The 24,935-nt window shown below is 59.0% G+C and overlaps 3 protein-coding genes and 1 long non-coding RNA gene across 11 annotated transcripts; 1 reads left to right on the top strand and 3 right to left on the bottom strand.

The window, feature by feature from the left end:
- Positions 1–101: 101 nt before the first annotated feature.
- On the bottom strand, positions 102–16,679 carry U2AF2 (U2 small nuclear RNA auxiliary factor 2). Of its 7 annotated transcripts, none has more exons than XM_082709652.1 (13): positions 16,494–16,673; positions 13,546–13,665; positions 13,166–13,301; positions 12,389–12,433; positions 11,987–12,090; positions 11,543–11,694; positions 10,150–10,266; positions 9,880–10,018; positions 5,396–5,475; positions 5,191–5,313; positions 4,817–4,915; positions 4,340–4,588; positions 102–861 (listed from the first exon to the last, which is right to left on the bottom strand). In XM_082709652.1, exons 5-13 carry the CDS (start codon positions 12,006–12,008, stop codon positions 727–729), a joined length of 1,116 nt encoding a protein of 371 aa, XP_082565778.1. In that variant the 5' UTR covers positions 12,009–12,090; positions 12,389–12,433; positions 13,166–13,301; positions 13,546–13,665; positions 16,494–16,673; the 3' UTR covers positions 102–726. The 7 variants fall into 7 exon arrangements, with proteins under 7 accessions (XP_082565778.1, XP_082565779.1, XP_082565775.1 ...); XM_082709653.1 differs by having other exon boundaries at positions 4,829–4,915; positions 16,494–16,669; XM_082709649.1 differs by lacking the exon at positions 13,546–13,665 and having other exon boundaries at positions 4,829–4,915; positions 16,494–16,679.
- Positions 16,680–18,133: 1,454 nt separating this feature from the next.
- CCDC106 (coiled-coil domain containing 106) lies at positions 18,134–21,973 on the bottom strand. 2 transcript variants are annotated; one of them, XM_082709697.1, is made up of 5 exons: positions 21,918–21,973; positions 21,225–21,300; positions 20,690–20,866; positions 19,434–19,646; positions 18,134–18,986 (listed from the first exon to the last, which is right to left on the bottom strand). In XM_082709697.1, the coding sequence occupies exons 2-5, from the start codon at positions 21,253–21,255 to the stop codon at positions 18,670–18,672; spliced, it is 738 nt and encodes a 245-aa protein (XP_082565823.1). In that variant the 5' UTR covers positions 21,256–21,300; positions 21,918–21,973; the 3' UTR covers positions 18,134–18,669. The 2 variants fall into 2 exon arrangements, with proteins under 2 accessions (XP_082565823.1, XP_082565822.1); XM_082709696.1 differs by lacking the exon at positions 21,918–21,973 and adding an exon at positions 20,961–21,068 and having other exon boundaries at positions 21,225–21,306.
- On the top strand, positions 18,985–23,323 carry LOC309852650. Its single transcript, XR_014305300.1, has 2 exons — positions 18,985–19,120; positions 19,518–23,323. It is a non-coding gene; the product is annotated as an uncharacterized lncRNA (long non-coding RNA).
- A 293-nt stretch (positions 23,324–23,616) lies between these two features.
- On the bottom strand, positions 23,617–24,645 carry ZNF581 (zinc finger protein 581; the record flags this gene model as incomplete). The annotated part of the gene is made up of 1 exon (XM_082709705.1): positions 23,617–24,645. The coding sequence occupies one exon, from the start codon at positions 24,643–24,645 to the stop codon at positions 24,049–24,051; it is 597 nt and encodes a 198-aa protein (XP_082565831.1). The 3' UTR covers positions 23,617–24,048.
- Between the last annotated feature and the right edge of the window lie 290 nt (positions 24,646–24,935).

A 24,935-nucleotide genomic window follows, 5' to 3' on the forward strand; every position in this document is an offset into this window, starting at 1 on the left:
CGCGCCAAGGACGCCCGGGCCAGAGGTTAGAGCGGTGGGGCCCCGCGGAAGGGGAGGGGGGGGCGGTGGAGGTTACACACACCGGACACAGAGCAGCTCCGTAAAGTAAAATACAACAAAATGTTTAATGAGCAAATTCGTCTTAGCAAATATGAAACTGCCACAGAGAGAAGAGGGACGGGGCCACGGGGCTGGGGCGCAGGTCAGGGAGACTAAAGAGGAGAGTCAACTACGTAAGAAACCAGGGAGGGCTTGGGGACCAGAGGCCAGGAGGACGGGAGCTGTGGTCCTGGAAAGGGAGAAGGCAGGGCACCGGGCGGACAACAAAATTCAAAATAGTTTGGCCATAAAATATAAACACACTATGTTTCTACAGTGGGGAAAAGGAGGAATTGGGGAGAAGGGAGAAGAGAGGCTGTTCTGGGGAGGGGCTGTGGGGGTCCTACCCCGCCCTGCTGTGCACCCCCTCCCCACCCCGACCCCTTCCCTCTGTCTGTGGGTGCATGTGTCTGTATGGGCCTGTGCGCACACTTCCCCCATTGCCCTCCCCACCCCTACCCCCACCCCACCCCACCCCACCCCACCCCCAATTGCTGCCATTCCAGTTGCTGCCGGCTGTCATTCGGCTGTCACTCCTCTGCCCATCTTCTTCAGAGGGGGAAAAGAGGGGGGGCGGGAGGGGGAGAAGCCCCCAACCAGCCCTGCCCCCACCCTCCCCCTCCACCTCTACCAGAAGTCCCGGCGGTGGTAAGAGTCGGGGTCACAGTATTTTGTGACAACCACTCTGTTGGCGAACTTGCGCCCGGTCAGGCCCTGCATGGCTTTCTGGCAGTCAAACACAGAGGTGAACTCCACGAAGATCTGCGAGAATAAAAGACAGGTTGTGAAGGCAAGGTGGTCTCAGCCCCCAAGGATAAACCAGCTCAGCCACAGCAACCAGCCACCATCTCCCCAGAAATCTGCAGGGGAGGGAGGGAGGGAAAGGGCCTTGCTGCAGGTCTAGGAGAATTGACCCAAATGTCCCCCAGAACCCAGGGTCAAAGAACAAGAGTGTACAGAGCAGAGCCACATGGAACAGCAGCAAGCTCCCCAAAGAAAGAGGGGCACCTGTGTTCAGTGTCTCCCCTTTGCCACACACCTTGCTGGGCTTTCCCGAAGGGCCGTGTTCTCCCCAGAAGACAGATAAAGAAGTTAAAAAAAAAAAAAAAACAACAACAACAACAACAACCCGGGGGGCAGAGGGGTGATGCTCCTGGGTGGCTCCATTGGTTGGGCCACTCCCTTTGGCTCAGGTCATGATCCTGGAGTCCCAGGATCGAGTCCCTCATCAGGCTACCAGCTCAATGGGGAGTCCACTTCTCCCTCTGAATTTCTCCCCTCTCATGCTCTCTCTCTCTCAAATAAATAAAATCTTAAAAAAAAAAAATGACCTTGTGAAGTTTCTCATTTGTTTTAACCACCAGTTTACAAGGGAGTGAGCTAGGGGGAAGATAATACCGACCTAATTCACAACACGGGACTTCTTTAAGACAAATGCCCCGATGCTTCAACAAAATGCCTTGCCAAAAAACAGAGCATTATGTGCAACTGTTAAGTTTTAAGAACATTCTGAATAAAATTGCATGGACCCTTGTTTGGATGCTTAAACCAAGTTTTTATAAAGACACGTGAGACAGGGAAATCTGAACACAAATTTAAGTAAATCCTAAGAATAATTTTGTTACTGTAATAATGATACTGTAGTTTCATTATGATTATTTAGAAGTTAACTGTTGAAAGTTTAAAGCAGTAGTTCTCAACCAGCACAAATGTGTCCCCAAGCAATATTTTGCAACATCTGGAGATGTTTTCGGCTGTCCACAGGAGGGGGGTATTAGTGCTGCCATGCAAGAGGAGCCACCATCTACCGGGAGGAGGCCAGGAATGGGGCTACACATCCAAACGTACATGGCACAGGCCTCAAAGCAAGACTTACCAGGCACCAAGTTATCTGTAGCTCAGACATTAGAGAAATATACTTGACTACTACAGGTAAAATATAGGAAATATGCTTTAAACTATTTCAGGAAAAAAAGTTGGGAAGCTATGGGCGCCTGGGTGGCTCAGTGGGTTAAGCCGCTGCCTTCGGCTCAGGTCATGATCTCAGGGTCCTGGGATCAAGTCCTGCATCGGGCACTCTGCTCAGCAGGGAGCCTGCTTCCCTCTCTCTCTCTGCCTGCCTCTCTGCCTACTTGTGATTTCTGTCAAATAAATAAATAAAATCTTAAAAAAAAAAAAAAAGTTGGGAAGCTAAATACAGAAATAAAGAATGACAAGCTACAGTTAAATTGAAGCTGGGTGATGAGGCACTAGGATATATAAATACTATAACAGAACGGAAGTGACCCGGGGTGCCTGGGTGGCTCAGTGGGTTAAAGCCTCTGCTTTCGGCTCAGGTCATGATCTCAGAGTCCTGGGATCGAGCCCCGCATCGGGCTCTCCACTCAGCAGGGAGCCTGTTTCCTCCTCTCTCTCTGCCTGCCTCTCTGGCTACTTGTGATCTCTGTCTGTCAAATAAATAAATAAAATCTTTAAAAAAAAAAAAAAAAAAGAAAGAAAGAACGGAAGTGACCCACAGTACTAGGTCACTACATTACTTGTACTTTCATGTACATTTGAAAAGAATGACAAAGTCTAAAAACAAAAGATAATCCCAGACACCAGGCAGGTCTACCCATTCATCCTTCCCACAAATACTGACTCAGTCCCTCAGGAGCCATGCTCCATCCCAACACCCATGACGGCACAGAGTGTAACTAACATGCCAGGAATGAGGGCTTCCACCACACCGTACCAATGAGAACTGGGCAGGAGAAGTGGGGGGAATGCTGCCCATCATCCCCCCAACACTGCTCCCAATCCTGTCCCTTGGCCCCTGACACTCACTCCACTGCTCCCTGGGCAAGCTCATGCAGCTGACACCAGAACAGGAACAGTGTGTTGAAGACGCCTCCGTTTCTATCAGACCTCAGGCCCGCAACACAGTTCTGTCCAGCTCACTGCTTCATACATCTCTGCCAAGGTGTCTCAGGACCTCAGACTGCCCGCAAACACTGTTCCCCAACACTGACCCCCACCCCCAAACCTGCTCATCTCCCTTGCTTCTCACCTGCCATTTCCACCCAGTCCCCGAAGCCGGGAGTCAGAGCAGCTTACTCGACTCCTATTCCTCTGGCTCCAGCACACCCCAGTCAACCACCAGGATTGGGGTGTTTACAGGTACTGGGCCTCAAATCCACAGACTTCACTCCACCCTCTGGCTGCGACTTTCTCTCAGGATCACCATCTTCCAACTGGCTGACCACAAGCTGTCAGCTCGAGAAGCTCGAGAGAGCACACCTCCAGCACCTCTGCCCCCTCCGCGTTCCCGCCTGCAGAACCCACTGCTGGGGGCTGGAGCATAAGCAGCTGCCTAGCATCCCTGACCGCATTTACCTGGTTACGGGACCTCTCTTCATGTCAGGCAACCACCACACTCCACACTTCCCAAAGGCTTCCTTCTCACTCCAGGAACACCCAACATTTTTCTAGGACCCAGAGAGGCTGACAAGACGTGCTGTACTGGGCCCCAGCTCCCAACCTCAGACCTCCCCTCCCACCACTCTCTGCTTAGACTACACGTGCCTTGCCGCTGTCCCCACATACACTGGGCTCCTACCCCAGGGCATCTACATTCACTGGACTCCCTGCTCAAGACCCTACCTGCCTGCTGGGATGATCTAGTGTCATTTGGGCCTACTAACGCCACCTCCTGACCTTACCTTCCTGTCTAAGAGCATCAGAGTAATTCTCCCTTCCCAGCTGCTACCTGAGGTAGCATACATGCTGTCTCTGACAAGGCAGGCCCCAGGACTTCCCTGCTTAAAGGCCTGAATCACTAGCTGTGTGGTTAGATGACCTAAGTCCCACCCCCACCCTCTGCCCCAGAAGGGTTCGAAGTGCTTACAACCTGGCACAGTGCCAGAAGCAACATGACTCAGTGGCCTGGGAAACCAGACTACAAGAATTCGAGCTCTGACTCTGTGGCCTGAATGCTGTAAGGGTCCAGAGGGGCCACAAAGATAAGCTTAGTGAGCACCTGGCCAACAGGAGATATAAGTGGGTCTGCTGCTATCATGACTATTTTTAGCACTTTTCTCCCCATTGCACAGACAAAACCAAACCACCTGCGTAAGGGGCACGACCAAGTCCAGCAGTTGCAGGGCCACGCTCTGGGGAGCCCCACACCCATCTGGGGTGTAGCAGTATCGTACACTTGTGGACAAGGGGCAGGGGGCGGGGCGCAGGCACCCATGCACACCTTTCCGCAGCCGGGCACTTCGACGCCATCCACAGGCCGGGGAATCTCAATGGACTTGACGAGCCCGTACTTGCTGCACTCGTCCCGCACGTCCTCCACAATCTCCTCATACTCCTCGTCGTCCAGCAGCTCCTCGGGCAGCACCATGTTCATGAGGCACAGCACCTCCGTTGGGTGGCCGCCCATCTGCACCTGGGAGCTCATGAGGCCCGGCACTTGCAGGGTCACAGGGGTCTGGTTGATAGTGCTCTGTGGGGAAACAGGCGGGGGGGGGGGGGGGGACTGTCATGGCCAGGGCCACACAGCACCCCCAGAGGCCTACCCAGAGAAAACCCCACACCCTGCCCCTGAAGGCCCATGTGTCCACTGTCAGTGTGGCCCAAGAAGCCAGAGCCACAACTTACAGGGACCTGCTCCCAGCCCCTCCCAGTCCTCCCCACACCCAGGTGTCCCTCTAGCCAATGGAAGATGACGTGCCGGGGGGCTCACCAGCGTGGCATTCTTGGCTCCCACACTTGCCCTCTGGACGAGCAGTTTCTTATCCCCCAGCTGCATCCCATTCAGCCCCGCGATGGCCTGTGTATGGAGGATGGGGCGAGGGGGCGCAGTGAAGAGGTGTGGGTCAGGGGCCAGGCGCCTGACACCTCCCTCCAAGCCCCAATAGCCCAGAGCTGGGCATTGGTGGGGAGAGCCTGGAAAGAGCTGGAACCGAGGGAAAGGGGCCGAGTCCCCCGGCAGGACCCTGCTGCAGGCTGGCCTCCTCCCTCCCACCCCGAGGAAAGCCCTCAGTGCGGACGCAGAGCAGGGTGAGGCAAGGGTGGAGGCAGCAGGGCCAGGGACCCGGGGCTCACCTGATCTGTAACGTTGATGTCCACGTACTCACAGAAGGCGTAGCCCTTGGAGAGCCCCGTAGCACTGTCCTTAACCAGGTTGAAGGCCTTGAGAGGCCCGAATGAGGTCAGCAGCTCTTTCACCTGCGGCGGGGCCGCAACTCCATGAGGGCTGGTTTGGGCAAAGACTGGGAGGGGAGAAGCCAGGAGGAGGCAAGGGGTCTACCTGGTCATCGTTCAGGTAATTGGGTAAGCCCCCGATGAACAGCTTGTGGGCAGAGTCGGGGACCACCGTGGACACAACTCCTGGGGAAAAAGGGGAGTAGACAGGCTTTGGTTTCCAGCACGAGGTCTCTCCCCAAGAGCCCCGGGGCGAGCGCACAGGGATAGGCCCGTTATGCCTGCTGTGACAGCAACAGGCCAGCATTCCACCATCCACTCACCTGCCCTAGCCACAGAGGCCCAGCAAATATTGTCTCGCAAACCCCCCAGATCAAGACTCACACTAGCAACTTTCCGCCACACTGTGACAGACCAGCGTGCACAGCAGCAAAAGTCCCCGCTCAGCAGCCACAAAGACACAAACTCACACCCAAACCTGCCAACTATAGCAGCTCATGTGGGCTTGCACCCTCCTCCCTTTGAGGCGTCAGGATGACAACTTCCCGCCCCTCCCCAATCAGCCAGACCCCAACTCCAAGCCCTTTCCTCCCACCGATGTTTACATCAGCCCTCCCAGTGGGACTCGTGGCCCTTTCCTCTATGGTCCTGTACCTTTTGCAACTACAAGCAAGACCTTCTCTGTCCTCTTGTGTGTGAAATCAGAAAGGCCTGAGGCTTCAGGTCCGGGAGGGCAGAGACATGCCTGATTCACACAGACCCGTGACTAGAGAGACCAGCGAGGATATCACGGGGGGCTCATGTCCACGAAGCGCTTTTAATGACCACTATGTGTCCACCCCCATCATGCCATCTCCACTCAACTTTGGATTCAGACACAAGTGCCTCCCAGGTGGCTCAACCCTGTGGTCCCACCAGCTTCAATTCCTGGAGGCTTCCTATGAGCTGTGAGCGACCCAAGCCCCAGCTGGCTGGCTGGGCTCTGTGTTAGAGAAAAACCTCAGCCACCCAGCCCAACCAGCCCCAGACTTTCCAACGGCAGCATGGCCTCGCTCACCTCAGCAGTCCATACCGCCCGCCCTCCCCATCTCCTCCTGTCGTAGGGAGGAACAGGTGAGATGGAGGATGGGAGAAAGCACCAGACACTGAGTCACTGGACTCGAAGAAAAGTGCCCCCTCCTCTCCTACCACTACCCCAGCCACCTGAACAACCAGAGCCGAGCCATGTCAGGGTGGGGCCGTGGGGATGCAGACCACGGAGGCCCCATATGTCCAAGGCAGGACGAGCAGAGGCCCCAGGCCAGACACTACAGGCAGACTCCCTGGATCCACTGCCTCAGTGCCCCCCAGGGCCTCACCCATGGTAAGACAGCACAAACTAAGGCAGAGAAAGGAAGCTCTACCCAGGATCCACACACGCAGGAAAAGCCATCCCTAGAGCCCCTGTGACCTATGACTCCACAGGCAGTTCTTGCCGCGCTGAGGCACATCACTCTGAGCACCAGCAGACAAGGCTGGGGCGCATGTCCGGTGGTGCCAGAAAAGGAGGAGCAGTGCCACATGCACCTCGGCAGGCTCATACCCGCTGGTCGTGCACCCCAGGGAAGGATATGGTGCTGAGGGCGCCAGGGTTGGGCTCCCTGGGTTCCAACCTGGGGAGCAGCCCCAAGTGAGGCTCCCCTGGGCCTCACCGTTCTCGTCCATGCAACAAGAACAGTCCTGCCTGCGATAGAGAACGCAAACCACCCACGGGGAGTGTGCACCCGAAACGGGGGCCTGAGGCCAGGCCGGCACCAGAGAGAAGGGAGGACCACAGTGACCCTGAGGGCGAGACAGTTTTAAAGCCAGGACAACAACACACAAGGTCATACAAACAGAAAAGGGGGATACAAACCAGTCCCGGTGCCCAAACATCAAGCCCCTGGGCAACCTCCTCTCCCAACACAACGGGCGGGATCCTCGCTGACCTCAAACCTACGGTCTCCGGAGAGCCACCCGGCACACACCTATCATCCTCTCTCTGGAGGGCCACCCAGCGCACACCAGCTGAGCAATCTCTTGTACCTGGAATGTCACTTCCTCCTACCGTGCACACACCACTGGACCTGGCCGAGACCTCCACTGAGAGAGTGGGACTTGGCCCTGCACTGAGCAGGAAGCCTGGCTTGGCAGGGGCGGGTGGTCAGGGCTGAGCTGAATTCACACCCTGAATGGCTATTCGGCTTTCCTGCCTCCAAAGCACCTCCCGCACTCCCTGTTCTCCCCATCGAGGTTTCCCTCTGGTCTTAAGAGGAGGACCAGGATCCCACTGTCACTCCCGAATAACTAGGCCTGTCTTCGGTGGGAACGAATGTTTAAGGTTTCACGACTCCAGTGGATACGAGCTTAGTCTTAGTTCGACATGCTTCCATCAAGTCAAGAAGTCGCCTTCCGGGTTCCTGATTTGTTCCTCTCCCAACCAAGAATGTCAGCTGAATTTCATCACATGGTTTTTCCCCGTTAAGCTCTTTATATAACAAAACTGTTTTTATAAGTGAAAATTAGAGATCAGAACACAAACTTTACTATACAGAAACACCAACCAGAAAACGCTTATTAACCTAAAGACCAGATCCCACCTACTGCCATTTCCGGCCACGCTCCCAGAACTGAGCATGCCCGCCTGGGGCACTGGGACTGTAGACCCTCGGGCTCTCTGGGCGTTCAAATCCCAAAGCAAGAACAGTAAGTAATCTTTCAGCAGCTTCATCACACCAACAGCCCCTCTAGAAAGGGGCCCATGACTGTGAAGACCATCCCAAGCGACTGTCCCCGGGTCTAATGGTGGCCTTGCCATGCTTTCCTCCCGAGTAAAATGGGAACCTGGTGTCCACACGGTGGCCAGCACACTGATCACTAAAGTGCTGAGCGGTGAACTTTTTGTTTTGGCCCACAGGGTCTCTGTCCCTCAAACTGACCACCACTGCCCCTGAAACAGGCCAGAGACAGGCAACGGGCTGGGCTCTACTAACTAATCTTTACTTCAGAACAAGGCATGGGGTGCCTGGTTCAGTCACTGGACCATGTGCCTCATGCTCGGGTTCGGGAGTTCGAGCCCCAGGCTGGACGTGGAGCCTATTCAGAAAAAGAAGGCAGTAAGCTGCATCTGGCCCCCCAGCTGTCGCTCACTGACCTTGTACTACAGGCTGTCACAAAAATAAAGTAAGGCACAGAGTCCACTCGGGAAAGCACCTGACAGTAAGTTCAGCGAGCGGACAGGCTCCTTACACGATCCACCGTGACTGGAACGCACTAAATTCCCTGAGCAAAGGGGCGCCTGGGGAGCCTCGTCAGCTGGCTGCTTGACTCTTGCTTTCAGCTCAGGTCACGAGCTAGCCGTCGTGGGACTGAGCCGACAACAGGCTCTGCACTCAGAGCACGGCCTGCTCCAGGTTTTCTGCCCCCCCCCCCACTCTAAAAGAAAATCTCTAAAAAGTTTACTCTGCACAAAAGAAGGTTCCATGGCTTCATCTGGGACAAGGTCCCACAGATGCCAACCCACAGAATGTCACCACGCCATGTGCTTAAAGCACGTCAGTGCATAGGACACTGCAGTCACGTGGAACCCTGGAATTCCACGGAACCTACCAAGTGATTACGGCAGAAGACACCAGCAATGAGCCAGCGAACCAGCACCCAGTCCTGATGTGCCAACTCTCTGTGCCTCCACATCCCCTGCTTTGCCAGAAGTGGGCTTGGTTTCTAAAAGGTGTCCTTCAGGCCGAAGCCTCAGCCCGCTGAATCCCATGTACCACTACTTCCTCCCCACCAAGCCCAGAGCACTGGTGCTCACCCACCTCTCCCGAAAGAATTCCAAGGGCCTGAACCCCAGGACCCCCCCAGCTCCACTACAGCACAGGCTCCTCCAAGCCCACTTTGGTCCCTGCACCCCAGCATGGCCACACCCACCTCACCACAAGGGACAGTGACTAGCCTGCAGGTTTAGCCAGGCAGGCAGGCCATTTTTGCACAGCCTGCAAGGTTTTCTAAGGGCTACTATACGACATGTAATGAGACAGGAATTGGGAAAGCCAGTACCCGTAAAGGACAAGGCCGTCCCCATTCACTCGGATCAGAAGGCTGCGTGTGGGCTGCCACATCCCAACAGGACAACTGGGACCCAGATGGCATGACCCACAAAACCAAAGGTATCTACTGTCTGACCCTTTGCAAGAAAAACTCTCCAAGCCCAGGTCTGCTATGCTCTCCGCTGACCCAGAATACTACTCGACACGGCTATGAGAAACGGCCCAAAGCTCAAGTTAAGAGAAACCCCAAGACCAGAAAAATAAACAACTATCCACCTGCCGTCCCCACACTGGGAGCCTGACAGCTTGTACTCACGCTGACTGCCAAAGTCCCAGAACGAGAATGACAGTCAGGCTACAAACCCTTCACCTCCCTCAACATGTCCCCCAGCCACTGTGCAACCCCAAGCGAGAATGCCCAGCTCCAGAGGTTTGGGGAAATGGATGAGAAGCACTCACACCATTTCCCAAGTTATCTCCAGCTGGGCCAGAGACAGAAGGGAAGGATAAAGCCCCAACTCACCAGGCACATAGACAGAGGGATTCTCTGACATGCCAGGCAGGGGCTGGTAGTCGTGAGGCCTGCGGATCTTCAGCGACTGGCCCTGGAAGATGATGCCGTCAAACGCCATAGCCTGGGTGGTCTCATCCACTGAGCGGAACTGAAAGAGTAGCAGGTGGTGAGGGTCAGGGAGCCCAGTGGACAACAGCCCGAGGAGATAGGGGCTGCTGGAGAGGTGGTGCTGCCGGGAGGAACACACACTTTCCTGACCCCACCATGCACCCGGCTCACCTCCAAGAAGGCAAAGTTCTTGTCTTGGTTAATCTGCACAGCCAAGACGGGGTTGCCAGGGGCCTGGGTCAGCCCCCCAAGGCGCATCTGGGCATTGAAGAAGTCCATCATGGCCTCCTGCAGAGGGAATAGGAGACAGGGGGGGGCGGGGGGAGGGAGGTGGAGAGAGGAGGGGAGGGTGAGAGAGGGAGACACAGAGGGGTTTGGGGGTGAGGGGAAGGGAGGGGCCAGGGAAGGGTGGAAGAAGGGAGGGAACAGTGGAATAGGGATGGGGGCAAAGAGATCAATAGTAGGAACAAAGGCAGGAAAAATGAGAGAAAATAGGGAAGGAAGGAGGCAGTAGCGAAAGACAGCCAGGGGCCAGAATTGTGGGGAGGGCCACAGGGGCCCCAAAGAAGAGACGTCGTTCAAGAAAAACACATGGAAACAGGGACAACAGGAAAAAAAAAAAAGGATCAAATAGAAAACGAGTAGATTGAATGAGAGAGAAAAAGCATCCAATGGCAATAAGAGGAAAGTGGTAAGAAAGCAGCAAAGAAAGAGCAGGCAGAAACACAGAACACCAAGTCAGAGAGAAAGAGGAGCAAACGGACAGGGAGGGTGGAGGGAAGGAAGGTGGGGTGAGGCAGGGTGGGCGGGAGGGGAGGAGAAAAGAGTGATGTGGCGGGATCTGGCCCTGGAGTCCGGGGGCTGCTTTATCAAACGTAGCAAAGTGCAGGTTGAGAAAGTCAGAATGGACCTTACTTGCCTTCGACGACGGTAGCAAACTTTTTGTTGCTACGAGGGATCTCAGCCCCACAATATTTCACTTTAAAGAGAAATGGAAACAACTCTTTGATCTCGGGATTCTCGGGGTGCCACGGGAAGGGGTTGGGGAGAGGGGAGGGGAGAGGAGAGGTGGGGAAGGTTGGGGAGGTCAGGGCCATCAAAAACAAAAGAGCAGCGACCACGGGAGGGACGTAGGGAAAGGACGGGGAACAGGCGGCAGAAAACCAGAAGTGTGTCAGAGAAATCTGAGGGGAGCGTGCGTCTGTGTGTGTGTATGTCTGTGTGTCAGCCTGCGCGCGCGTGCGAGTCTCCCTCTCTGTCTCTCTCGATACGGATTCATGGATTTTCGTAGGTTCGTTATGTGTGTGCTTGATCCCTGGGTTGTTGGAGGAGGTTGGGAAAGGGGAGACGGGAGAGGGGAAGAGGGAGGGAGGGAGAGGGCCACCCCCAGCCCGGCCCCTGGCTGGCTCAACTCCATCGGTCCGTCTGGGAGGGGGCCGGGGGGCCTTGCAGGAGCAGAGTCTGACCCGTGCAGGTTGAGGGAGGGAAGGGAGGGAAAGGGAGGAATGGGGGGGAGGATGGGGGAGAGGGTAGGGGCAGGGAAAAGGCAGGGGACGGGCAGTACCTCAGTGATGCCAAAGGGGATGTTGCCCACGTAGAGGCGCCGGGCCTGTCTGGTCATCTGGCTCCCGACCACGGGCACGGGCGTCGGGGTCACAGCCAGGCCATCAGGGGTCATGGTGGGGAGAAGGGCAGTGGCTGGAATCTGACCCGCAGCTTCAAGAAAGGTAGAACAGGATTATCCTCTACACCCCTGACCCGGTTTCGGGACCACCCAATGTACACCCCGAGAGCCACAGGACCCCGAGGACCAGCCCGATGGGAGGCTCAACCCCACTCCGCCAAGGGAGTCTCCCAATATCTCCTCTGTGGTGGTCTAAAAGGCAGAAACCAGGAGGCCCAGGACACAAAACTTACCCTGGCCCCCCGCCCGGCCCCCACCACCAGATCAGAGTCTGCCCCTCAGGCACCCAGCACACTCAGCCCATCACCTACTGAGATGTGGTACCTTGCATGGCCTTGTACTGCATGGGAGTGATGTGCTCAAAGCCAGGTGGCGGGACATCCCAGTATTTACGGACCTTCTTCTTCTTCTCATGGCGGGGGGAGCGACTGGGAAGGGGGGAGGGGAGAGCGGGGCAGGACAACCTCAGTCTGACCAAAGGTGGGCCTGCGAGCACCCCAGGCTCCCCTCAGCTCCCCACCAGGAGTGCAGCGCTCTCCAGGAGGGAGAGGATCTGGGTCAGGGCCGCACCCAGGCCTGGGGGAGGGTGCTGGTTTCAAGGCCAGTGGAATCTCGTCCCCAGTACTTGGGCTGGGGCTGGCTGAGGACAGGGAAGGGTGCACGGGGGCAGGAGAGGGGACAAAGGGAGTGGACATCGGGGTGGAAGGGGCAGGAAGAGAAGCTCACATCAATCCACCGTGCTCCTCTTTAGCGCCTCTGGTCAAAGGTTTGCTGGGGGGTGGGAGGGAAAGGTATGGGGAAGGGTGACTGGGGACCCTCGTCTTCCCCACACGCCACACCTCCCCAAGGGCTCAGAGCCCCAGGGCTGGGGCCAGCAGGCCCCCTTGGCCCTGCCATGCCCCCCAAACTCCCCCACCCCAGGAAAGAGGGACTGAGGAAGGGCAAAAAGGCCACATGGACCACTTTCTACTTGGAGAAACTGAGGTGGAAGGAGGCAGGAGAACTTCCACCTATCCCACCCTTCCTCGCCTAAAGGGACAGAAAACACAGAGAGCAGTCTACGAGGAAGAAGCGTTAGAAGAGCAGAGAACAGGCAGGGGTCAGAGATGCTGCCGCACTTCAAGAACCACCTCTTCCCAGGAGGCAAAGCTCAGGACCCAGCAGACGATCCCACACAGAACCAGACAGACAGTGGGAAAAAGAAACCAGCCCTGAGTGACAGAGACTGGGACAGGGTCACAAAGGAAGAAAGAATCAAGTGCCCTGACTCCACACTCAACTCCAAGATAAAGAAGCTACTGTCCTCACCATCACACCAGAAACTGAAGGAAACTCCAGAAACAGGAAAAAAAAATCCTAGAACTCGGGCAAGGAACAGACCCCTCCCTCAGGTACAGAGAAAAGCCAGAATCCCAGGCACACAAGGTTTGAGCGCACCGACACCCCATTCCCAGGCCAGCCCACCCCACCTGTGCCCAGCCAGGAGTCCCCAAGCCCTGGTACCTTCGTCGCCGCCTGTCCCGGGAGGCGCTCCGCTGGTCCCGGTTGCGCCGGTCCCGACTCCGGCTCCGGCGCTTGCGGTCCCGGCTCCGAGAGCGGCTGTGGCTACGCTTCCGGTGCCGGTTCTCCTTGTCCCGCTCTGGGCCAGGGGGAGGGGGAGGAGAATGAGCTGAGGGAGGACACGGCCCAGCCCACCCACTCACTGGTGGCTAAGCCCCGAGCCCCAGGGAGGCCACCCCCAAGGGGAAGGGACTCAGTGGAGGAAGGCAGACAACAGGCTTCCTGGGTCCACAAGCCAGTCCAGGGACCCTGGGGGACCAAGGGCACGGGAGCTGGTTACCTGAGGGGACAGGGCCTGGAAACGCCCCCGGGGTGTAAGATACCTGAGGCTGCTCAGGAGGAGCTGGGGAGCCAGAGAAGACAGAGGAGGCTGGCTCCTGGTCCCCCTCGAGGGCTGAGGGGCCTGACCCCAGGGTCGTCCCTGAGAGGGGCAGGGCTAGAGGCTGGGGAATCAAGAGACCCAATGATGTTTTCCTGAATGAAGGAAACTGGCGACCCCTCAGGAAAGACCTCCTCAACCAGCTGGCACCCACAGCCCCACCATCAGGCCCCGGGGTCAGCTGCCAGGCAGGATCTGACATCCCCAGAAGCCAGAACACCTGACGGTCCCTTCCCAACCAGGTGAAGAATGCAGGATGCCCTCCTCTAGGGACGTGCCCCTTTCTGATCCTGGGCTACAGAGGAGGTACCTGGCCCCGCCTCAGGATCTGGGGGAGGAGCGTGCCCTAGCCCCCGCCCTCACAGGCTGGTATCCCAAACCACCCCATCCTGCCCACCCTCCCCCAAAGCCAGGGACTGGGGTCCAGGCCCCAGTTGGCTCCCTCAACCCCCTCAATGGCCTTGGGGTGGCAACTCAGAATGGAGCACAGCCAGGCCCATAAAAACACAGAAGCCTCCGCTCAAAGACCTCTCACCCCAGGAAGGAGGTGCGGACCAACCCAGTCCCAGTGCATTTCCTTATTCTTTGGTTCGAAGTCACCCCAACTCCTCCACTACCACGCGTCCATGGACAAAAGCAGTGAGATGCAGTAAGGACAAGGTGGTGGCCTTTACCCCTTGTTACTACCTCATCATCTATTTTTCCTGAGACTTCCTGTGTGAACTTTCTATAAATAAAGCTCAATTCCAGAACCACTAAAACTCAAGATAAACAAGCACCTCAGAAAAAGAAAAACCAGAGCAGCAGACAAAAGAATGATCCTAAAACCCATCTATACTGAGTAGCCCCACTTGCCCTCAGCCCTTCCTGTGCAGAAAAAACATTTCAACCCAAATAACATAAAGAGACCGGGGCCAACACGACAGTGTGCCCGGAAAGTGCACCCTGAAACGTTATCAAGTATGGTTAGGCACCTGGACACACTCCTTAACTCAGGATACGCAAAACCCTCAAGGGTCTGCCTAAAGCTGCCAGTAATGATGCTAGTATCCCTACCAAGTTAGGAAAACGAAAGCTGAACTGATCCTAACCACGGTTGGGGTGCAGCAGGAACAGACCAACCAGCATGGCACCAGACATGCAGCAGCTGCGGCCTGGAGCTGCCGGCCTCTGGCTCCACACTGGTAAATGAGCAGGCTCTGAGCCCCCAAGAACTCTCCCTGAGGCGAGGGTCTGAGATGGACACACAGCCAGAGGGACGGCAGAGGAAGCAGAGATGCCCGCTGGATGCCTGCCACTAGACGAGGAAATTCACTCTCCGGAGACACACGTGCCCCAGGCATGGGCTGAAGCTAGAGGCTGGCCCCCAGAGGGGAGGATCGGCAGGCAGAGCGACACGTGCACAGAGCTTCCCGCCTCCCCACACAACACAGCTCCACCAACCGCACTCAGGCTGGGGCTCAGGGCTGGCCCCCCAGTGCCGCAGAGAAGCCAGGAGTGGGAAAGAAAGGTCTCCAGCAGTACCGGCCGGCAGCCCGGCCTCCCACCGGCCAGATGCAGGGAGGACTGCAGCCTTTCTGCCTCCTGACGATAGGAAATCACGCAAACACAGCCAAACCTCCTTGAAACAAAGGTCCCGTGGGCCCACGCGGTGAGGATGCGGCCCGACGACATTTGCAAAGCACCTCTCGGCGCCGGCGCCACCTCCACGAAGACGGGCCTCTCCGCTTTGGAATGCGACAGCGCACAAAGGACAGTTTCAAAAAAACCACGCCGCTTATCAAGCCCTTAGCGTATACCGAACACCACGGCACGCGCGCCTCTCCGTGTTCCCCGCGTGACCCGGGCTCTGCCCCGGACCAGCTGAGGTCCAAGGAAGTGCTGAACCCCGAGCCTGCAGAGCAAACACATCGGCTCCGCCTCGCGCGCTCTCTCGAGGGCGCACTCCTAAGACAGCCACGGGCTCAGCAAACAGCCCAGCGCGGGGCGCGCGCCCAGATCACTAGCACTATGGCCCTCCTCGATGCCGCAAACGCAGGGCCGCGACACCCACACGGGGTCTCGGGAAGCACGGCGGCCAGCGCACGGACGCTCCAGAGCAGGGCCTCTTCCTGGCCGCCCGTACCCGCACACGGACCGCAGCAGCGTGCACCTCCTGCCCTGGTGCTGACACCCCGCAATCCCCACGCCCCTCGTCCCACACGGCGCGGCACAACACGGCAAGGACCGCGTCCACGCGCCCCACCATGGGGGCCAAACGAGCAGCCAACACTCCACGCCGCGGGCGCCGGGACGGCCCCACTCCCGCGCCCCAAGGACGCACGCGGGTCCTCTCCCACGAGGGACACCGCCGCAGCCCGCCGCCTCGGAGCCGGGGGGGGGGGGGCAGACCCGAGCCCACGTGAAGGGGGCTCTCAACCGCCATTTTGGGACAAAGGGGGCGTGGAGACCCGGGCCGCGGGCCCGGCCGGAAGCGGAAGTGCCGGGGCAGCGGGAAAGAAAGGAAACACCACGGGATCGATACACAGAAACCCTCTTTTCAGAGTATTTTAAAAAGGAAAAAAAGAAAAGAGGGTGGCGAGTACGCGAGGAAACACCCAGCCAGCCCGCGGGTCCACGCCGCCTCCGCCGCGGACCACGTGGGGCGCAGACCGGAGCGCGCCGCGCATGCGTCCGGGACCCGCGCCCGCCGCCCCCTCCCCTCCCTTCCCCTCCCCTCCCGCGCGCGGCGGCACGCCGGGTAGTCACGTGAGCGAGGCGCGCGCAGCGGAGCGGTGGGGGGGGGCGCCGCGCGGCCCTGAAAGGAGGGGGAAAGAGAGGAGTAAAATGGCGCGGGACACGGAGAGGCCAGGAGCCACGCCGCCCGCCGCCCCACGCCCCCGGCGCCCTTACCTTGCTTATTCTCGTTGAGCTGCCGCTCGAACTCGTCGAAGTCCGACATGCTGAGGCGGCCGCGTAAGGGCCTGTGCAGCTCTGGCCTCGCCTTGCCGCCCGCCCGCTCCGGCCGCTTCGGCTACTTCCGCCGCTCGCTTCGGCTACTTCCGGCCGCCGCCGGCGTTCCGCCGCCTCCTACCTAATCAAGCCCGGGACGCCCGCCCCGCCCCGCCCCGGCTCCGCCCCTCTCCCCGCCCTCCCGCCCGCGAACCGCCCCTCCTCCCCAGAGCCTGGCTCCAAATAGCGTCGGCTATTTCCGGGCCGTAGAAGAAATCGCGAGCGGCGGCTTCGGCAGCTTCCGAAAACACCCGAAGCGAGGATTTCACCGGCTTCCCAGGCTATCGTAACTTTTCGGAAACTAGCTCTTCAACGTTCGGGCGTTTCCGTAGGTCCGCGCGTTCCTCTGCGCCCAGCGCCCCCCCCTCCAAGGGTTCGGCTTCTTCCGACAATTCAAACCGTCCCCGTCTCGTCTCTCGCTGCTCCCGCAGATTCGACCCGCTCTTCGCTGCCGGCCCTATCCAAGCAATCGGCTACTTCCGACAATCCTAAACGTCCCGTACTTCTGCGCTTTCTGAAGGTTTCCAGCGCTGGCTCTCGGACCCGAGGATTAAACCCGATGCCAAGCTTCGGCTCTCTCCGGACACTGCACTCACTCCTCCCCAGCCGGTGAACTTCGGCTCCTTCCGCCACCGCTTCGGGAAGGCCTCACTCACGGGAGACAGCTTCGGTTTTTTCCGTCGGCGCTTCGGCTCCTTCCGGCTTCGGGAACCGAAAAGGGAGGGAGGACAGAGACGAGGTTGGTCAGGAGAAGGGATACGGAAAAAGGGCGGGGTCCCGGCTCTCTGCCGCTGCCCCTCCGGGTGAGGAGAGCGGAGGAAAAGAGGGGCCGATTTCGCAGAGGTCCTAAGAAGGTTGCGCGAGACAAAAGCAGGCAGCGGGGTGAAGGGTGCGCGCGGCCGCTGCGGAGGTTGCCAGCGCGGCTTTGTGCGCCTGCGCAGAGTGGAAAAGGAGGAGAGCGAGTTGGGCTTCTGCGCCTGCGTAGAGGTCGGTCTGAGGCGAGGTTTCGCGAACGGGTGCCAGAGGCCCCAGCACGCATGCGCGAGACTTTCCCTCACTCCGGGAAAGGTACTGGATTCCAGACCGTTAGGCACAGCCGTCGTCTCCTGGTTGCTGTAGCAACAGCGTAAGCGCGCTCGCTCCCCTCCCGCAGCGCAGGCGCAGCAGGCGACGTAGAGGGCACTTCCGGAAGAGCGGTAATTTGGCAGTACCGCCTCCTGGCGGGTGGGCGTGGAAGCCTCTGCCCGAAGGTGTCTTTTCCCGGTCCCCGCCGGGGTCGCTCCCGCCAGCGGTCACTGAGTCCCGGCCCCTGCCACCGCGCCTCAAGTCGAGCTAGCCTCTTTCCCGGAGCTCTACCTCTCCGAGTTGCCTGGGGCACAGCTGCTTTCCCTCCTCCCGCCCCTGCCGCCGGGGGTGCTAATTACACCCTGTCTCCCCGAGCTCCTGCTCCCTGCCTGACCGCCCGCTCCGTGGAACTCGCCGGGACCCCCGTCACTGTCTCCGCGGCAACTGACACCCTTCCAGAAAGGAGCCGGGCCTAGTTTATTCCAAATTTTATCGTCTCTCTTTAATTTAAATTCTCTGAATAATTCTTTCTTGCCCGGAATGCGGGTGGAGAGCTCCTGGCAGAGTGGGCCAGCCTCCCCTCAGGGCTGGGGGTAGAGACGGGGTATGTACAGTGCCTGGCCCCGCAGAGAGTCTCACAGTGTCCCCCAGAGGAAGCGCCCGTTGAGGGCAGGACGGTGCAGCTCGCGTGGGAGGGGTACCAGTGTTTGGGAAAGGGCAGAAACCTAATCCTGGGGGCTTGGGAGCCAGGCTAAGTGGACGCCCCTCCCCAGGGGTTAAAGAGAAAGGGGAGGCTGCTAGGAACATGAGAGGCAAGGAGGGGACCAGATCTATATACGAGGGACCTGGGGTGGGAGTGGGGATCTGCAGGAGCAGGAGAGGCACGTGCAGAAACACCCCAGGGCCTCTGGAGGAGCACGCCACTCATGCACACGCTCGCCCGGTGCCAGGAGGGACACAGGAGGGAGGGAAGTGGGGGCCAAGGGCGCGTCCCAGGCCAGGTGGGGCAGGATCACCGCTTGAATCGGTAGGTGATGGGGAGCAGCAGCTTGCTCTTCTTGAGCGCCTGCACCTTCTTGAGGGTCTCGTCGTCCAGGGCCAGGAAGCAGCGGCGCGAGTACTCTAGCAGACGCTCCTTAGAGGGGTCGAACTCGCCCACCTCCGCCAGCTTCTCTGGGGCCACGATGAGCAGCTCTGCGATGGGCGTGGTCAGCGCCACCGTGTTGCGATCTACTCGGTGGTGCTCAAAGGCCCGAGACATGCTCTTCAGCTTCTGGAAGGTGCCCAGGATCTTCTTGTAGCGGCAGAGGACTCCGTCTGCATCCTTCACTGTAAGGCCAGGGCAGGCAGAGAGGAAGACATGAGGAACAGAGATGGACATGGGAGGCAGAGCTGGGGCACGGACAGCGAGCCCCATACAAGAAGAGCCAAGAGAACAACATGAAAATCCAGAGGACACGTGGGTGAGGAGTCAAGAGGTGGTGGGAGACATGGAGACAGAGCGAGACAAGTGCAAAAATCAGAGAACGCAGGCCCAGAGAGGAGTTGTTCCCAGCCCCCGCTGAGCCTCACCCCCTCCCCTTGTTACTGATGAGAAACCTGAAGCTCAGACCCAGATGGCAAGGCTGGTGAGGGTGGACTGCGAAGTAAGACTACATGGAGAGTCTGTCTGGGACAGACAACCAGGCTAGGGGAGAAGGGAGAGCCTCCTCCAAGGTCACAGCAAGCCCCCAGCCCAGACCCTTTGACCTCCCACCCCGAGTGCGCCTTGCTCACCCCGCTGCCTTTCCCGTGCCTTGGGCTTCCCAAAGCGCCTCCGGCCAGCACCTCCCTTCTGCTTCTGTCTCTTCCTCTCCACAGTACTGCCTTCTTCAGACGCTCCACTGAGTGAGGAGGCCGCTGATTCCGGATCTGAGGCCTCGCCCCCAGCCCCACCCCGGCTGTCACCCTCAACCCGCCTGGGCCCAGGCTTCACCCGGCAGTGGTCCTCTGGAAAGAGGTAGAGAGAGAGAGACCCGTACACATGAACTTCCAGAACAGAAGGGAGAAGGAGGCAAGAGGCTGTCTGCAAGATTGGGATAGATGTCACATCATATACAGGTCCCCAGGAAGCGGGGGGGGCCTAAACGGGGCTGGAGCCCCCAAGGAGACGAACAGACAATACAGCATAGACGTTGCAGTCCTTAGCAGGAGGGCTGAGAGCATTTGGGGGTGGAGATCACAGGTGGAGCGTGGGTTCATGCCCCTCAGACTCCTAAGCTCTATGGCAAGAGATCTGCGGGAAGGGCTGAGAGAACCAAGACCGGACCAGACACCTCAGAGAGTCTGTGACTCTAGACTCCCATGGTGGAGGAGCAGTTTTGCGGGGACTCAGTGGGACCTCCAGAAGAGTAGACACTAAAAATCTGGGATGCAAGCAAGGCCTTGGTTGAGGTGGGGGATTCAGACCCTGAGAGAAATCCCGGGCTCTGGGTCCAGTGGGCTGGGGGGATGTCCAGTGTGGGGGTTTTCACTGAGAAAGTCCAGAAGGCCCTGAGCCGAGGCTTCCTAGGTAGGTTCCCATCTGCGTGGCGAGACAATGGGAGGTCCCAGCAACCCAGGCCACAGGTGGTCCAGAGCAGAGGGGTCCCCAGTAACACACATGTTGAAAAGAAAGACCCCTTTCCCAGGCTATCAGGTGAATCACAGGGGACTATGGGGGCCTGCGGAGGGAGAGCCAGCCAGGGGCTGAACATCATGTGGAGGGGAGCAGAAGCTGGACTCTCCAAAACAGGCTGTTAAGATTTGAAAAAGGAAAGCCCTGAGCATCCCTGGCTGGGACTGGCCACAAGATTCTGCCCATCAGCAGTGGCAGGAGTTGAGCAGGAAGGAAGCTGATCCTGGGGTCCTAGAAACAGCTTTGGGAGTAGGGAGAGATCCCCACTGGACCACCAAAGAATGAAAGCAGAAAAGGGTTCTGTATCCCGGAGAAGGGCCACAGCCTAGTGTCAGGGCCCCGGAGTGAGGCAAGAGACTCTGCTCACGTGCCCCACCTGCATCCACGCGGGCCGAGGAGATAAACTTGTCCAGCTGACACCGCAGGAAGTCCCTCTCCTCCTCCAGGTCCTCGATGCGCTTCTGCAACCACGAGTTTCTCTCCAGGGCCATGTGCAGCTGGGCCCTGACACCATTCATCAGGGCCACGGTTGGGGATGTGGCATCCGGAGACTCTAGGAACACGGGGGAACCTTGGTCATACCCCAGGCCTTAAGGACCCTGCACCCCAGCTGACTGGGGTCCCTCTGAGCCTCCCCCCCAGCTCACCCTCGAAGTTTCCCCGAGAGGGGCTCAGACTGTAAAAGATCTGTGGGTCTAGGTGGGGCGTCTCATCGAAGGGGATGGAGATCTCGAAGGCCTCATCGTCTTTCTTCACTGGAGGGGAGAGGCCAGGGGTCACCCCAGGGAAGGCCCCAGCCACCTCAGACCAGCCCCCAACCACAGCAGCCCGGGGGAAGAAAGGGCAGGGATGGGCAGGGCCCAGGGTGGGGGGGGGGGTCCAAGGCTGAGGCAGGGTCCCAGCTTCCTCACGTGTCCTCCTCCGGCTGTTTCGGTCATTCATGGCGCGGCCTCCAGTGAACCCAGGCAGCTTGGCGCCTCAGGGGCACTGGACAGAAAGGGCAGCCACAGATGGAGGGACATCCCAGGGACGGTGGGGCCCAACTCTTTAAGACTCGGGGGGTGGTGCTAAGGGCCAGGATTCCTGGGTCTTTGGGAGGACACCTGGGGTTTCAAACTCCTGGGCTCTTAGGAAATGGGGAGGCTGGGGGCCCAGACCCCGAGCCACTGAGAGAAGGAGGAGTGTGTTCCCCGCGGGGTCGACAGAGCCAAGACATCCTGGCCCGGATGGGGCCGACCCTCATCACGGATCACCTCGCGGCCAAAAGAAATGAGAGCCGCAGGGAGGAGGGGACCGTGCCCCAACTTCCAGGCATAGAATGGGGATCCAGCCCACGCGCTGCGCCTCCCCACGCCCCACCCCCGCACTCGTGTGGGCGAGCAGGGCCCCTCCCCGTGGTGAAGGGGGCGCGTGCGCAGTGCGGGGGAAGGTCACGCGTGGGGATGCGCCCCCGCCCCCGCCCTTTGTCCCCCGGGTGGGAGGGGGAGCGATGTTGGCCAGGGGTCCCTTCGTCAGATGCACTAGGCCGCGGGTGCAGATGCGGCCACCACCCCCCGCCCACAGGTGCCAGGGGTCGGAGGGGCCAGAGCCCCGCGCTCACCCACCCGCGCGCGGAATCCGGCCAGGGGACCGACAGCGGCGGCGCCCATGCCCGGCGCCGGGGAGCGTCTGCAAAGTGTCGCGGAGAGTGCAGGGAAGCGCCCACCCGCCGCGGGCATGCGGGGAGGCTGAGGCGGCGAGCCTGGGGCGGGGTAGCGGGCGGGTGGGAGCGGACAGGGACGTCAGCACTTCCCCGCCCGCCGGTCGGTGCGTTTCTCCAGGAGCCTCCGGCCCCAGGTGAGGCCCGCCGTTTGCGGCCGAGGCACGAGCTGCACTTGCGCGACGGCCCCTTGCCACACTATCCCCGCCCTTCGCGAAGCCCGGGTAGGGAACGTCAAGAAACTCCCAATTCCTGGAGAGCTGGCGGCTCCGGGATCCCCGGAGTGGGGGGAGATGCACTGAGTCGGGCCCGGGAGAGGGAAGGAGACAACCAGGAAAGTTGAAGCACAGAGAGAATCCTTTTCAGCGGGGTACCCTGGGAACTGGCCCCACGGACCCCCGTAACCCGCCCTTTCATCTCCCGCCGTCCGTGCATTGCCAGCACAACCGGACCTCACGCACGGTTCCTAGGACCATGGGAGAGTAGGGGGTTACAGTTACCCTCCCTGAAAACAGGGGCCTGGAACACCCCCAGCGCCACCCCTGTGGCAGCGATAATGAGCTGCTTGGGAGCATTTAGACCCAGTCTTGGCCGCTCCTCCTCCCTACCCTCCCCGGTCCACCCCGCCCCCGCCTCAGTTTACTCACCTGTAAAGTGGGGGAGGTCACGGTCCTTTTTAGGTTCCTTGTGAGAGTGGACGGATATGTGCAGGCAAAACGCTCAGGCCAGCGCCTGGCTATAGTCTAGGCTCAAGATCAGGACGCTGGCAGTGGTATTTGAGGTCAAACAGCGGGAGGCTCTTTCCCTCTCTGGGGAGTGAATATGGCTAATTTGTTCTTCCACCCAAAAAGAGGTCGGAAGAAGGAATGAGGCCCAGCACAGTGCCTGGCACAAAGCAGACACGCGAGGACAATTCATTAAGAAGGCTGGTGTTTATTCGCTTCTGGCTGGGTTCCCTGCCTCTCCTCCCAGTCTCCAGTTGCTACTGGAATTTTCGCCAGCCCTAGGAGATTAGGGCTTTAACCTTGCAGGAAGAGAACATAAATGTCTGCACCACCCCCCTCTCCTACCTGCTTCACAATACAGATAAACTGCTGGCTAGGTCAAAACGTCTAGGGGGAGGGACCTGCCCTAGATCCGTGTTTTGCAAACTACAGGTTCATGGACAGGGAATTCAATAGGCTAGAACAGAATGGGCAGGAGGAAGGAAAAGTGGACTGCACATAGCAGAGATTCAGTATTATTAAAGTTTTGTTTCACATATAGTTTGTGTGATGTATACTGGGTGGCCAAATAAAATGTTTCATACAATAGATCCTAGCTTTAAGGGAAAAGAAAAAGGTTGAAGAACACTCTGCCTCGCTGATGCCCCTTGTGAGTAGCCATGCTAGGGTGGACCCCAGTGCAGCTGGCCATAGTCTAAGCTCGACATCAGGGCACTGTTCCTGCTATCCAAGGTCAGACAGTGGGAAGCTCTTCCCTCTCTGGGGAGAACAAATGGCTCATTTGTTCTTCTGCCCAAAAAGCTGAGCCAGGCACTTGCTGAGTCTCCCTGTCAGGCAGCAGGCGGGCCAAGCCGCTGTCCCCAAAAACAAATGTCAAGCTCAAAATGGGAAAGGCGTTTATTGAGTGTCCAGTGTCTGGCTGGGGTTTGGGAGGCAGGTCTGGGGCCCCTTCCCCCAGCATCAACATGGAGGGCCTCAGGAAGCTGGTGCAGATTCTTGACGGCTCCCAACCACATTTTTCACGCTGGAGAATTTCCACACAGAGCACCCTCCCCCCACACCTCCGCTCAGGGCTCAGCCTGAGGCTGGGGGGCTCCACTCTGCGAATGTTAAGGTCTTGTTTTCAGCTTATCTCCAATACACGAAGGCTACTCATCGGCTCCTCCTTCAGGCAGGACTTGGCCTTTGCAGGTGGTGGGTCTGTGTCCAGGGCTGCAACCCAGCCTTCCACACTAGCCAGGTGTCTGAGGGCAACGGGAGTCCAGGCTCCCCACAGATCCCCGTGGCACCTGGGGTGCCCCGCAGCCTGGCTCATGGATGCTTCCACCGAGTGTGCTTTTGCAGCGTGTTCTGCTCCATAAACCGGCGCGGGCAGTGGGGGCACTGAAATGGGCGCTCCCCCGAGTGCACCCGGCTGTGCTGGGCCAGCTCCCCCGCCTCTCGGAAGCGGCGAGGGCAGAGCGGACAGCCATGGGGTCGCCCACCGCCGGCCCGGTGAATAGAGTGGTGCCGAGCCAGGTGGCTGGCCCGCTTGAATGCCTTCCCACAGGTGTCACACTCGAAGGGCTTCACCTCTGAGTGGGTGATGCTGTGCCGCTGCAGATAGGACATGTACTCGAAGACCCGGGAGCACACGGGGCAGCTGTAGCATTTTTTCTGAGCGGATGTCCCATCTGCACCGGGCTCTCTCTGGGACTCCTGGTCCACCAGCACGGTGTACGGCACACCCTGGGTGTCAATAAGCAGGTAGTGGTTGGGCCTTGGAGAGGAGGAAGTCTGCGGAAGTCCTGTGGAGGAAGAAGGTCCGGGTTCTGGAGACCTGCCTGTCCGAGAGGGCCGGGCCTCCATGGCCTCTGCGGAGGGAAGCGCCAGGGGCTGCGGGCAGGGGGACGACGGCAGCACCAGCATCCGGAGGGGTGGCTAAGGCCTGCTGGGCAGGAGAGAGGATGAAGTTACACACAGGAGGGAAGCTGGCTGCGCGAGCTCTGTTCTTCACCCTCTGTGGAGTCTGCTCAGAATCTGTGCGTCCCTGGACTCTGTGACCTTCTGTAAAGCTTCCAGGGTCCTGGTCCCATCACCCACTGCAAGCACGGGCACACCCAGGACCTCGCTCTGTTCTCCTCCTCTGTACCCTCCTCAGGTCCCTGGGCGCCCCTGCACTCCGGCCACCCTCAGGGCTTCCCCAGGCCCCACCCCCT

This window comes from Mustela nivalis (genome assembly GCF_964662115.1).
Source record: "Mustela nivalis genome assembly, chromosome: 18".
Taxonomy (NCBI): domain Eukaryota; kingdom Metazoa; phylum Chordata; class Mammalia; order Carnivora; family Mustelidae; genus Mustela; species Mustela nivalis.